Source organism: Lampetra planeri, chromosome 39 (genome assembly GCF_965212315.1).
Source record: "Lampetra planeri chromosome 39, kcLamPlan1.2.h2, whole genome shotgun sequence".
Classification (NCBI taxonomy): domain Eukaryota; kingdom Metazoa; phylum Chordata; class Hyperoartia; order Petromyzontiformes; family Petromyzontidae; genus Lampetra; species Lampetra planeri.
The window spans coordinates 2,922,589-2,935,815 of NC_136145.1; the positions used below are offsets into that span (position 1 = coordinate 2,922,589).

The window sequence follows — 13,227 nt, forward strand, 5'->3', positions numbered from 1 at the left end:
CATCTCCTGGCTTCCCAGGGTGTGATGGCAGTACAGCAAGTGGATTACATTCCTAGATTCCATCGTTACGGAAAAATAGTGTTACCCCCCCCCCCGTCCCCCCCCCTCCACCCTTCCTCCTCCCTCCACTCCCTTGTTCCCTGTCAGCCCCCCCCACCTCGCCTCACACAAGTGAGTTTTCTCCAGGTACTACGGTTTCCTGCCACGTGAATGATAAACATTCATTAATGGAGTTGTGACAAACATCCCAATCGAGGGCTGCAGAGCTTGGATAATTGTTGGCACCGGTTCTGGGTGCCTTCCCTGCTTGTCGGCGGTTTCCCCAGTGCCCCTGTGCAAAAGCTGATTCTACAGCGTTTCAAAGATGCAATTTTGCAAGAACGCTATCGAATAAAAGCAAACCCTCACTATTTTTATTACGGCTCAGCGCCATGTTCCACAATGACCGAATCTGAAAAACGACACCGCAAATTACTCAACTGGGAAACACACAGCGGGGTCGTCGCCCCCTTGCTTAATAATAATTCACATTTATAATGCACGTTATGAATTTGAATTATTACTATTATTATTAGCAAAGATTTATCACAACCCTCCCTTAAAAAGAGTCGGTGAGGTTTTTACCCCTGAGTAAACAAGCCTCATGAACAGTCACAATAATCTTGATTCTTTCGGTAAAGTCACGTGACTTTACCGAAAGAACCAAAGAGTACTTAGTATAATTGCATGGCTTTTTTAAATTAAAATAACAATGTTTACCAATTGTTTCACCCTTTAAGATGAATCATGCCAGAGAGGAAGAGGTTTGAGAGTGGAACAAGCAAAAGAAGAAAAACAACAAGAGAAAACGCGGAATCATGAAGAACTGCTCAGCAAATCTCCAAACTTGTTTGATCTCGGGTTCAAACGTAGGTATAAAATAAAATAAATCGGGTGATGACGGACGCTTGTGTTGCGCCCGAAACGTCGCGATTTGTTTTATTTTATACCTACGTGACTTTACTGAAAGAACCGAAGAGTAAAATGACAATAATGATTCATAAAATTATTGTTATTGGCGAGGATAGTCGCGGGAGACGTTCGTCAGAGCGCCGCTGCTGAGTGTGTTCCAGCGTCGCTCCGCACCTGCCCGAAGAGCTCCTCGTCGATGCAGAAGCGCAGGTCGAGGTCCGTGGGATCGTTCTCGAGGATCCACATGAGCGAGTTGAAGTACTCGCTGTCCTGCAAGCAAGAGGGTATTTATAGAGACGCTCTCTCCCGCTCCCTCCCCTCGCTCGCTCGCTCTCTCTCTCTCTCGCTCTCTCGCTCTCGCGCTCTCCCCGTGCGAGCGAGCTCCTTGCGTTACACCAAAATAGCGAGCTGATGCGACGGCGCTGGATAAATCATAACTCGGAACGTTCAGAATTTTAATGGCGCGCGAAAGGCTGGGGCACCAAGTGGGACACGTGCACGCGCGCGCGCGTACGTGCGCACACGCGTGCGTATGTGCGCACGCGTGTGTGTACGTAGACTTTCATGAGAATCGGCACCGAAACAAAGGCTCCAGAAGATGGCAGGAGACTCGGTCCAGAATGAGACGAAGGCCCCGGGAATGGTCAGTTTTGGGAGAAGCCTTCACTGAGATAAGGAAGCCAGTCGACTCAGCACTGCCCATTGCACGCTTAAGAGACTGTACACAGAGCAAGCCTGAAAGCTGGCACTCTGCACATGACAGTATTTACTTGTATTGTGCCCTTTAAATACAATTTATTAGTCAATGCTTTGTAAATTATTATTACATTTATCGGGTGTATATTTGTGCAAATGCAACACCTATCAAAACGGTTAATGTAACATCAGACCCATCTATAAATGGAGTGGAGCGGTGGCACAGTGGTTCGCGCACTGAGCTCTCAACTCAGCGACTTGAATTGTGTTCCCGGCCACGGCTAACGTAAGCCGTGAGTGGAATCTGAACCGGCCCTTGGCACCATCTGCTTGTGGTCAAAACGTCAAAAGTCTAAATGATTTCCTGCTTAAGCAAGCATTGTGACGGTAATCGTCTTCTGTCTACAGCCCTCAGCCAGTGGTGGAAACTCCCCATTCCTTCCGGTGGGGGGCAGAGTCCATCCACAGGACAACTACTGTTGACTCCTCCACAAAGTGGTTTGCTATTTTATCTACCCCGGGGTGTATTATGGGCTGAGTTAACCCCTTAACCGGTATCAGCCACCATCGCTGGATGAATATCTAAATGTATGTACATGTATAAACAAGTGATGTGCCACCACACAGGGTCTATCCACTGCTGGGTGAACACCTAAAACCCGTGTTCTGCCACTGTGCGGAGTGGGTGGGGCGGGGAATACAGGAAACAGAGGTCGCAACCGGGTACCCGATACCCGTACCCTACCCGATACCCGGCTACCCGTACCCGGCCGGGTACGGGTACGGGTAGCCGTTTGCAACCCTGGTGCGGCCGGGTACGGGTACGGGTAAGGAATCAAAACCCGATTTAAATCTTTCGTGACTGCAGGGATTCATCTTCTTGGTTCTTTCGGTAAAGTCACATAGAATGTAAACAATAAAAAGAATAAAATAAAGCATAATGTTTTATTTTATTATTAAAACATAATGCTTTATTTTATTATTTGTTTTGTTTACATTCTACGTGACTTTACCGAAAGAACCAAGAAGATGAATCAAAACCCGTTTGCGACCTCTGGCAGGAAATGCAGTGCGTCCCATCGCGGGTGCAGCGGACAGCCGACCAGGCTTGAGGGCCCCCTTTGCATTCCACGGATTCTGCGCTCTTACCATCTTGGCTTTAAAAAACAAATAGTGCGCCCTGCCAGCACGGCTCGCCCGAGCCGCGGCGTGTCAAAACACACGGCGCGGGTGGTATTTTTAAATCCCAAGAGCCGGCCGATCTTATTACCGCTGCGAAGAGGCACAACGTTTGGCCGTAATTCGTGCAACGGCGTTGGGCGGAGCGTCGGAGCGGCAGGTTTGCGCGCAGCGACGTGCGACGAAGCCCGGCGACCTGAGTTCGATTCCCTGCCGCGGTTAATACCAGAAGCCTCATCGGGCCTGGGCCACCCACCCCCGCACCGAGCATGCTGACTGGTGTGGTGAAGAATGTCAAAGTAACCGCCATGCCACTGGCACGCCTACACCGAGTAGGTTTTGCACGGGTGTTCTGTGCAACTTGCAAGAGTGTGGATGTTAAAGATGCCCTCACGTCGCCCTCAAAAGTAGGCCATCGTGTTCCAGCGTCAGGGTCAACATTCTCCAAATTACCCACAAGTTACTCAATTGGGTCTCTACAAATGTAGCTGCCCCAGAGCGTTTGGAACGACCTCTTTTTGAACCAGCTCGGTTGGAACCAGCTCGTTTGGAACCAGTTTCGTCAGTTTGGCATCTCCATTCTAGCATCTCTGTCCTCATTTAAACTGACTCGATGAAAATCCCTAGAGTTTAAGTTGTGAATGTAATCGTACAACACTCGCCTCGCCCGTCGCCCCCACTGATGTGTGAATATACTACTGATTCTATATTAGATACTACTGACTACTGTATTTACTTTTTACCCCTACACACGGAGAAACGAACACACGAAACGCCGGCCTCATCCTGGCCTCTTGAGTTTTCCCCTGGTTAGGCATCTGTCCAACGTTTCACTGCACGTGCTTCTCGAGGATTTTGAATCCAGTTTCGCACGGGGAGCGATACGATGCACGTCACACCAAGTGACACACAGTGCGACCCCGAAAACACGACAAAGAAATTCCCCAAGGCCAATACGGCGCAGGGCGGAACTTTGTCCAGCGGTGGATAGAACCACGGGGCCGCTACGTTACGTTCATTCACCCAGATCTGTAAGAATGCTGGCGAACAGAGTGAAACAACGCGGACGCCCAGAATGAACCACACGTGACTGGCAGTAGCCACGGCCATTAGCGAGAGGAGCACTGGATATGGTCCTCCAGGGCACTGAACTGGACACAGCCGGGTTTAAAACCGAGCCCTGAGACGAAGCCCTCCAAGTGCAAAACACGCCATGGGACCAGGGGAGATAGATGGACGTCAAAGGACGGAGGGACGCACGCACGCGCATTGGCTCACCACAGACTCCATGTCGGTCAGCGTGATGGGCTTCTGCAGCATCATCTTGTAGTAGGGGCGGATGAAGAACCCTGCAATACACGGCCACGCAGGCACGTCTCGCTCAAAATTCTCAGCAGCAGCAATAGCAGCAGCAACTCGCTACTGAAGCCTCGATTTTCCGTTGCCACCGAAAGGGGTTTTCCGGGGCGAGGAGAACATACAAAACCTACACATAAAGGCATCCGATTCAGGAATCGAACCCAGGTATTTCTTGCTGCTAGGCAGGAGTGTTACTGCTGCAACGGCCCTGCCGCACCACGATCGCGCACCATGATCCCTCGCCGGGACGCGCCGACTCTCACCGTCCAGGAGCTTGCCGTGGTAGACCGCCATGCCGGCGACTCGCCCGATGAACTTGAAGTAGGAGAGGTGCTCCTCGTTGCAGAGGCCAGAGTTGGGGTTGATCTGCAGCGTGTAGTTGTCCCTGCGATGTGGCATGGCCCCAGGGGGTCAAAGGGCATTGTGGTTATCTATTTGTTTATTTATTTATATACACACACGGTTGCTAAAAACGGGCCCAAAGGCCCAAAACTTCCAGCGACCGGCAATGAAAGGTAAAAAATGATCGAAGTTGGAAAATATGAAAAGGTTTCTTCAATTGAGCAAGGTTATTATTTTTGTAAGAGCTTGGGAAAGAGGCAATGGATGGGAGGGAAATGCAAAGTGGAGCAGTCGTCGTCACCATCATGCTCGTTGACTTTCGTCCACTCGTCACGATTGATTAAAATTCAAACAAACACTCCGTTGACAAATATTTTCGTTACTAATTTTGCGACGTCAGAATTAACACGGGTACACAACCAAGGCTGCACGTCCAAAATGAGTTTGAAGATTCATCGAGGAGAACAATGCATCATAGTTACAATCATTATGGGACTCTGGCGACATCACTTTGACACCACTACCAAAGACTTTATCGCGTTTTTTGTGCGGCGGTGACGACGACGCTGATGATCACGGAGAGTTTGTCGTCCATATAATCAGCCTACTCTCAAACCTAAGCGGGACAACTACATCTTCCGTGAGTTATCATGCTCTTCCAACGCACCCGCTCTCTACTCATCGAATCGGTAGCTTGGAAGAAACCAAATCCCATCACCACTCAACGCTCCACGCTAACGCAATGGGATCCTGTGCCTCGCCCCGTGATGCGCGCGCCCAGCAGTGAACATCATTGGGGGTGGGCGGGTGGGGAGTGGCGGGTGGCGAGGGGGCAACAGGCACACAACCAAGCGAGCGTACGCACGTGGCCGAGTACTCGAAGAGCCCGTAGTAGGGGTTGAACATCTCCTTAGAGATGAGGAAGAACCACTCGCGTGCGACGCCGCCGTAGTCGAGCCCCTTCTCCGTCTCGAACTCGATCCAGAGGCGCGCCTTGAGCAGCTCGGTGCGCTTCACTGCCATGATGCGCCGGTACGACTCCTCCAGGATGCTGCCGCGGCGCAGCTTCATCTCGAAGCGGTTCGGCACGTCCGTCTGCGAGCGAGGGGGAAGCCGCGGGCCCAGCCGCGCGTTAGCGCGAGTGAGCGGCCGCGGCAAACAAACTAACAATAACACCCATGACCCCCCCCCCCGCCCCCCCCCCCCAGAAAACAGGTGCAGTTGCACTGCCTGCACACCCGACGGCGACGCCACTGGACGAGCACCTCCATCGTGACCTGAAACTTCCCGGCCGCAAACGTCATGGGTGCCACCTTTCGCGGTTGCCACCGCCGTGAGCGCCGCCGTCACCGTTTGAGCGAGCACTGTCCGTGCGCACGCCACCCCCTTGCACGGGGAGGCAGAGATTGTACGCGACTCCCCGACCTCCCCCACTCACCGGCTTTTTTAGTTTCTTCCGGAAGAAGTCGTACTTCTGTTTGTAGTCCCGTGAATATGGCACGGCCTGCGGGAAGCACGAAAACGCCGCTCTCAGTCTTTTGGAGAAACAAAAAACATTATATTCAAGCGTTCCAAAAATACTTCACCTGCAAATTCGCCCCGCGAAGGGATATTTCATTTTCAAGTCTCTCGCTCGTTGAGCAGCGCCGGAAGGGGCTTAAGGCGCCACTGTCAAAGTGGCGGCGGAGCTTTGAAGGCACGAGGAAGAAACATCGTGTGTACGCGTGGATCCTTTAACGCTTTCCCAACGTGCGTTTTTTTTCCCTCGGAATTGGTGATAGCAACGTGCACTTCGGGCCGCGCAACGAGCTGACCCCACGAGTCACGACGTCGTCGGGCGGGGGTGGCGCAAACGCGTTTGGCCGCCCAGGCAAATCCTTCCAGCATTGATGTGTTTTTTTAAGTCAGCGAATTCTGGGCAACGCTTGAAAAAAGTTGCCCAGTTTTCTACCGGGGCGCCGCGGTGGCGAAATGTTATCTACCTCGCCCGGATAAAAATTCACACGGCCGCGGGGAAAACATGCAAGCATCATGGTCGGGAATCGAACCCATGACCTCCTGCACACCAGGCGAGGTAGTTAACATCTGGCCAATGTGACGCTCCAAGGCAAAACAGGGGGCGCCCTTGCCAAGTGCTGCCACTCACCGGGCCCGTGATCGCCGGGCTCTGCAGTCTTGGATCCTCCCACTGCGTGTTCTTGGTGTCTGAACGAAACATATTCATCAAAGTGCATTTAGACGCCTACCGCTCAAACAACCTCCGCCGGACGACACACCGGCGACTCCGCCTGGCTCGTTTTAGCCGGCACCATCACCACCACCACCACCGTCAGCGAGCCGGCCGGCTGACTGCTCGCAATGGGAAGGTCGCGAGTTCAAAGCCTGGCTAGGGCTGGGCCAACCCGCTTTGTGTGGAAGTCATCAGTGGTTAAATCTTATTGATAAACTCACACTTCCACTTATAGGAAAAGTGACATTTCTGTCACCAGCTTAGGCTGTAAACGGAAGATAAGGGTTCAAAATAACTCGTAAACAAACACCTTGTTGCGAAAGACACAACACAGAAGATCCCTGGGTTTGATTTTCCACGAAGCTCATGGTCCACCCTAAACCACATCCACTGCACAAACCATGGCAGTAGATGCGGACGCCTGATGCACAAATGGAAAATTAAAAACTCTCCAGGCGTGCGCGACTGTGGTCATCCAGAACAGACCGTGCAACGTGTAATGACGCAACACCCAATCCACAAATACGACGGAGACATCGCAGCGACGCACTCCGCTACCGCTCCTGACGCGGCTATCTGGCTCGACCGCCCGAACGCGACATCGCAGTTGTTGCTCTGCAAACACCATCGGCCGTACGAGAGCGAGCAAGCGAGCGAACGAGAGAGTGATCGTTCGAACGACAGTAATCCGCCCCCGGCTGGACGTCGTGACGAGCGCGAGTGGAGCGACGCGGCGAGGGCGGTGCGCCGGGTTGCGGTGGCGGCCGCCGTAGCGCCTCTTACTGTGGTCGATGTAGAAGGTCCTCCCGTCTGTGTGCACCCGCTCCTCCCAGCCGGGCTGCGGACAGGGAGGGGACGGCAAACGTCTCGCTCAGAGCGCACGGCAGCGGCGAGAGGCTCAACGGGGGGCTGTGTGAGTGCCACTTACGGACGAGGGTTCGCGGTGGGTGGCAACGAGTGGCAATGGATGACGGTGGGTGGTGGTTGTGGGTGGTGACGGTGAGTGGTGGCGGTGGGTGGCAACGAGTGGCAATGGGTGACGGTGGGTGGTGGTGGTGGGTGGCAACGAGTGGCAATGGGTGATGGTGGGTGATGGGTGGTGACGGTGAGTGGTGGCGGTGGGTGGCAACGAGTGGCAGTGGGTGGCGGTGGTTGGTGGTGGTGGGTGGTGACGGTGAGTGGTGGCGGTGGGTGGCAACGAGTGGCAATGGGTGACGGTGGGTGGTGGCGGTGGGTGGTGGCGGTGGGTCACGGGGGCCCAAAACCGCCTCAGAGGCTCGCGTTATTTAGACGAAGCCAGCGCAGCAGAACCTCTGGAGGGCGCAAGCTCCCCGCATCAGAGCCCGCGGCGGACTCTGACGCGGCCCGCTAACCCCGGAGCCGCCGCGTGGCCATCAGTCCATCGCCTTGCCCTCTCGTGTGCGGACATTCGTTTTCAAATTGGCATTGATGAGAAATTGTGGTGGTGGCGGGTTTAACGACACAGTTAAATTCACCCCCCCCCCCCCCCACCCGCCCGCCACACCTACGGTGCATGCGCCGAGATCGAGAGCGGAATCGGTTCGGACGAAACCCTCGCCGCCGCGGGGTGAGGTCGGAGGAGAGATGGTGACGGAGGGCGGGCGGTGTTCAGGCGGTTTCTCACCGGCAGGGTTAGGGTTGGCGTTGGGGTTAGGGATGCGAGTTGGAGACAAGAGGATGGGGTTAAGGGTGGGGTTACCATTAGGGTTATGGTTACGAGTTGGTTAATGTTCGGGTTGGAATGAGAATGCGATCTAGGGTTAGGTTGAGGATAAGGGCTAGCGGTAGGGTAAGTTTGAGGGTTAGGGGCTCTGGCTATGTCAGCATGAGGTTGATCGTTCGGTTATGGTTAGGGCTGGGGGATATGTCTAACGTGAGGGCGTTCGTCACACACACACACAGACAGACACACACACACATATAGACACACACACATATAGACACACACACACATATAGACACACACACATACATATAGACACACACACAGACACACATATATACACACACAGACACACATATATACACACACAGACACACACACATATAGACACACACACAGACATATAGACACACACACAGACACACATATATACAACAACAACAACAACCGCCATTCGCCACTAAGTGGCGGTGACGTCACCACGACGCTTGTGCCAGGCCATGTGCCACAAGCCTGGCACATATATACACACACAGACACACACACACAGACACACATGCACACACACACACACACATAGACACACACACATAGACACACACAGACACATACACAGACACACACAAACGCACACCGCTAGCATGACACTCACAGGCAGGGGCCCCAGCTCAGAGGGGTCCAGACTAGGCCGGGTCCGCATGTGCACAGGAACCTTTAACCGCGGGTCGTCCTGCCGTCAGCACACACGCACACGAGCACAGCGCACAGCACATGCAGTGGCGCTCATAGCAGCAGCAGCGGCGGCATCGGCATCGGCAGTCCAACAGGCAGGTGCGGGGCAACCAGGGGTCAGAGAGTGCACAACAGCTTACGACATTGGAACAATGTCGTAAGTTCCGTTAAAGAATAAGATGTTGCCGTGACTCGATATTGGGTGTCGTAAAAGTTACGAACATTTTTAACGAGCGATCAGGGTCTATGTGTGCACCGTACGTAACCAACCGTGCTAATCGGAGGTGCGGCGGAAGGACTAACAAACTGTAATTAACATCATCGACATTGTTAACATGAACAATACGTACCTCGGACAAAGAACAGCTGCTGAGGACAGAGTGATGGCTTCATGCGGGCCACGTTGCATTGTGGGGGGGGTTGTTTCCCTATAAGGCGATTGGCCGGTCTAGTGCAGGTCACGACGTAACCCCTCGCAATATCTCTCGTGAGAGTTACGTTCGCACTGCGACATCCACACAGCTACTTCCGACGTACGATACATTTTATCCTACGACGTCGAGGATCGTGCTACAGCCGAAGCCCGCCCGCGACACGTCGCGAGAGAATTTTGCGAACTCTGGCCCCAGCTCCACATGCCCCCCACCGCCTCTAGCCGCTAGCCGTGCTCCTCACCGACAGTATCGTTCGTGAACTTGATGATACGAACAGGGCCGATTCGTCGATTAAAACCCTTTCCCATTCCGTCAGTTTTCATTCCGATTCCGTTCCGATGACGTGCGCGTACGCACGTGACCGGAGCGCGTCACACGCGCGGTGAAAAGAGGTGAGGGGAGTTTTTGTTTTTTGTGAAAACATCGCCACTGGGGAGACAAAGGCGGCCGGGCGTGGTGTTGGCCGGTCACCCCCTGGTTGTGCTGTGCCGGCCTTCCTAGGTGCTCGCAAACAGTACTTGCCCCAACAGAATGTTAAGGCTATATGGGGAATATTTGTCTTTGTTATACTGCACACATAGAGGAAGGTGGACCCTCTGTTGATCAGCTGATCCATCAGATTAACTCTCGAGGGAAGAGGCGGTGCCACTCCCTTCGGTTCATCCACCTCGCAGCCACAACATCCTCCTCCTGTTACAGAGCTATGTGGAGGTGTGGCCTCGTGTGTGATCTGTTGAGGTGTAACAACATCAGCGACTGCGCACATTATTTGGTCGTTTTTTTTACATCCCATCAGCCACGCGGATTTCTGAGAGTGCATCATTGCAGCAGCATTGGTTCAACACAAGTAAACTCTGGACCGATTTTCCACATTCAGTACCTCGTCAGGAAAAGTGAGGCCTGCTTCACCCAATGCTCGTGAACTGCCAGATGTCCATAGGCAAGGATCCTCCGTGTGTGTGTGTGAAGTGTGTGGATGGTGGGCAGGCCAGCTTGAATGTTTAATGCTGGCACCGGCGTTCCTACGAAGGGGCCCACGTCTTGCAAACGTAGAGAAGGCACAACTGTGGCCGAGTTGGCCCAGAACGCCGTATGGAAGCACAGGCTTGGCAGCTTCCACACGGCTTCACCTATGCGGCCAATAGAAAAATAACACCCCTCGACTGATTTAAAGCGAGACCTCCAATGTCAAGACAGAGCTGGTCATGAGCCACTGGGCGACGAAGGTGGCCAGGCGTGGTGCTGGCCACCCAAAGCCTCGCATGCCACAGTGCCGGCCTTCATCGGCGCTCGACAGCAGCGCTTGCCCCAACAGCCTGTTGAGGCTACACGGGGAGCGGGGTCTTTGTCGTCTTTGCATTGTCCAGTGGGGAGCACACGTCACACGCGGTGCATCTGCCAGCCATCTCGTTCGTGCGTGTGGCGTGGGTGCGACCCTGTGCGCGCGAGGTGGCGCACGCGCGACCCCCGCCCCCTGTACGCACCCACGTGGTCGTCCGCGCGTTGTGGTCGATGAAGAAGGGGCGTCCGTTGGGGGCGAAGCGCATCTCCCAGCCGGGCGGCATGAACGCCGTGCCGGAGCTCGGCTTGTGCTGCTGCTTGGGCGAGCCAAGCGGCGAGCCGTCCGGCGAGAATTGGGGCGACTGCGGCGATGGGAAGGGGACTCTGTTCCGCTTGGGCTGCGTCGCCTCCCTGAGGTTCTGCGCGGCAGAGAAACGGCGACGGCGGCGCGTCAGCAAAAGCCTCAGGGCCCCAAAGAGGGCTCGAGGGGCCACAAAATAGGGGTGCATCAACTACCAGCTCGAACGGCAGTAAACATAACAAAGCTGCGTCAAGTTAAGATGCATGGATGTGTGTCGGACTTCTTCCGCACCGTACGTAGCCAACCGCACTAATCGGAAGGTGCGGGAGAAGGACGACAGACAAAGCACAAAAAGCAGTTCTACGGAAATTAGTTTTTAATTTAGACTTAAAAGTGCATAGCTCCAGTGGCTTCCTAATATGGGACGGAAGAGCGTTCCAGACGGCCGCAGACGCGTATCCGAAAGCGCGCGATGCGCTGACCGTCTTTGCCCGACGGTTAGCCGAAAGCTGATTCATCTCTCTCACCTCCATCTCATCTACACCCCTCTTCCCTCATCTCACTACATCTCTATCTCTTGTCTACGTCTCTTCTATCATCTCACTCGGAGTTGAAACATTGTCTGGAGGCGCCCTCAAAATATATTTTCTGCTGAGGGCCCCCGACCGGACGGCACCACCCAGCGGCAGGGCGTACGTTCGGCTGCGAGCGGGGTCGTGGGGTCACGGGCTGCGGGGGAGGAAGGCAAGGAGCAGAGTGGGGAGCAGAGCTGGAACCTGCCTAGAAATTCATCGTCGTCTTTTCAAATGGGCCATGACTCAATTCATCACTGTTGCTTCATGCCTTATATATATTAAAAAGATCTTTCTTGCTACGACAACAGCAGCAACGCTCGTCTTTCCCTCAGGGCAACGATGCGAGCGATGCGATCGCTGGCGGAGACCGCCATTATGCGGCCATGGTCTGGCTCTCTCCGCCGGTTCTTACCAGCCCAGCCACTGTCTCGCGCTAATGCTCTGCACGCGATTCAGCGACGTTAGCCGAAAAACCGAGGTTCAGGCCCGCTCGGCCGATACGCGAACCCTGACATGCGGTGTCACGTGGCCGCCACGGCGCCACCGAGCGATGGGACGTCATCGTGGCCGAAGCCGCCACCTCGAGCCACGTGGGCACGACTAGGGTTGCCACCTCTGAGATAAAAATAATTACCGGCACATATCGTGAAAACAAGAAGAAGAAGAAGAATATCTCACAATAGCAGAGGAAAGAACTGCCCAGAAATGATTTTCCTTGAGTGGTACGTATTTACACAACTGACAAAAACCAGGACATTTATCGTCCTGGGAAGACGTATGGACTTCCTAGGACGGCTGCCCCCCCTATACGTTCCTGGGGGAAAAAACGAGCACAGCCGACAAGCCGAGCGGCAATGCCCAAGGAGCATTTTCTGTCGTGGATTCTGATGGCTACGTCCGTCCGCCGCCCCCTGCCGCGGTTGAACGTCTCCCGTCACAGACACCGCCCCCCCCTGCCCGCCTTCCGTCGGGATCCATCGTGCGTCAACTTCGTTCTGCGCCGCTAAACGTGACTCGATTTTCCATTTTAAACCGAGGGGCCGGCGTCGAACGGCTCCGGAGAGCCTCGCCGTTTAACCCCCGTCTCCGCTGGCCCTCTGCACCCGGCAGCAGACGCCGGGAACATCACTCATCTCTCCGTGTCGACACCAGCGGTGCCCCCCCCCCCCCCACACACACACCGGGGTCCCTGCCTCCAGCACGTCCTCTCTCCGTCATACCTAACCAACACGCCCGCCGCTCTACGTTGCATTCGGACCGTTTGGCAACGGTCGAAATTCCCTTCTTCGATCGCGGTGACACGGTCACCGCGAGCCGTCATTGACAGATTCTGGGCCAAAGCGGAATGGAGCCGTTGGCTCGAACTGCCGCTGAAAAAATACACGGAGCGGAGGACGACCCCCGAATGTCACCCCGCTGGGAGACGGACGCTCTCGCACGCACGTAGCGGCGGTATCACGAGG

General features: G+C 54.5%; 1 protein-coding gene across 3 annotated transcripts in view; it reads right to left on the bottom strand.

The window, feature by feature from the left end:
• Positions 1–13,227, bottom strand: part of LOC144731489 (E3 ubiquitin-protein ligase NEDD4-like) — a 125,890-nt gene that overhangs the window by 16,238 nt on the left and 96,425 nt on the right. For 2 of the 3 annotated variants that reach the window (XM_078612577.1, XM_078612578.1), the window contains 9 exons: positions 11,092–11,307; positions 9,094–9,171; positions 7,541–7,595; positions 6,674–6,732; positions 5,966–6,031; positions 5,393–5,622; positions 4,449–4,570; positions 4,105–4,175; positions 1,126–1,221 (listed from right to left, as the gene is read on the bottom strand). In XM_078612577.1, coding sequence (XP_078468703.1) covers positions 1,126–1,221; positions 4,105–4,175; positions 4,449–4,570; positions 5,393–5,622; positions 5,966–6,031; positions 6,674–6,732; positions 7,541–7,595; positions 9,094–9,171; positions 11,092–11,307 — 993 coding nt within the window. The remainder of the gene's footprint in view (positions 1–1,125; positions 1,222–4,104; positions 4,176–4,448; positions 4,571–5,392; positions 5,623–5,965; positions 6,032–6,673; positions 6,733–7,540; positions 7,596–9,093; positions 9,172–11,091; positions 11,308–13,227) is intronic. The other variant, XM_078612579.1, reaches the window with a different exon arrangement.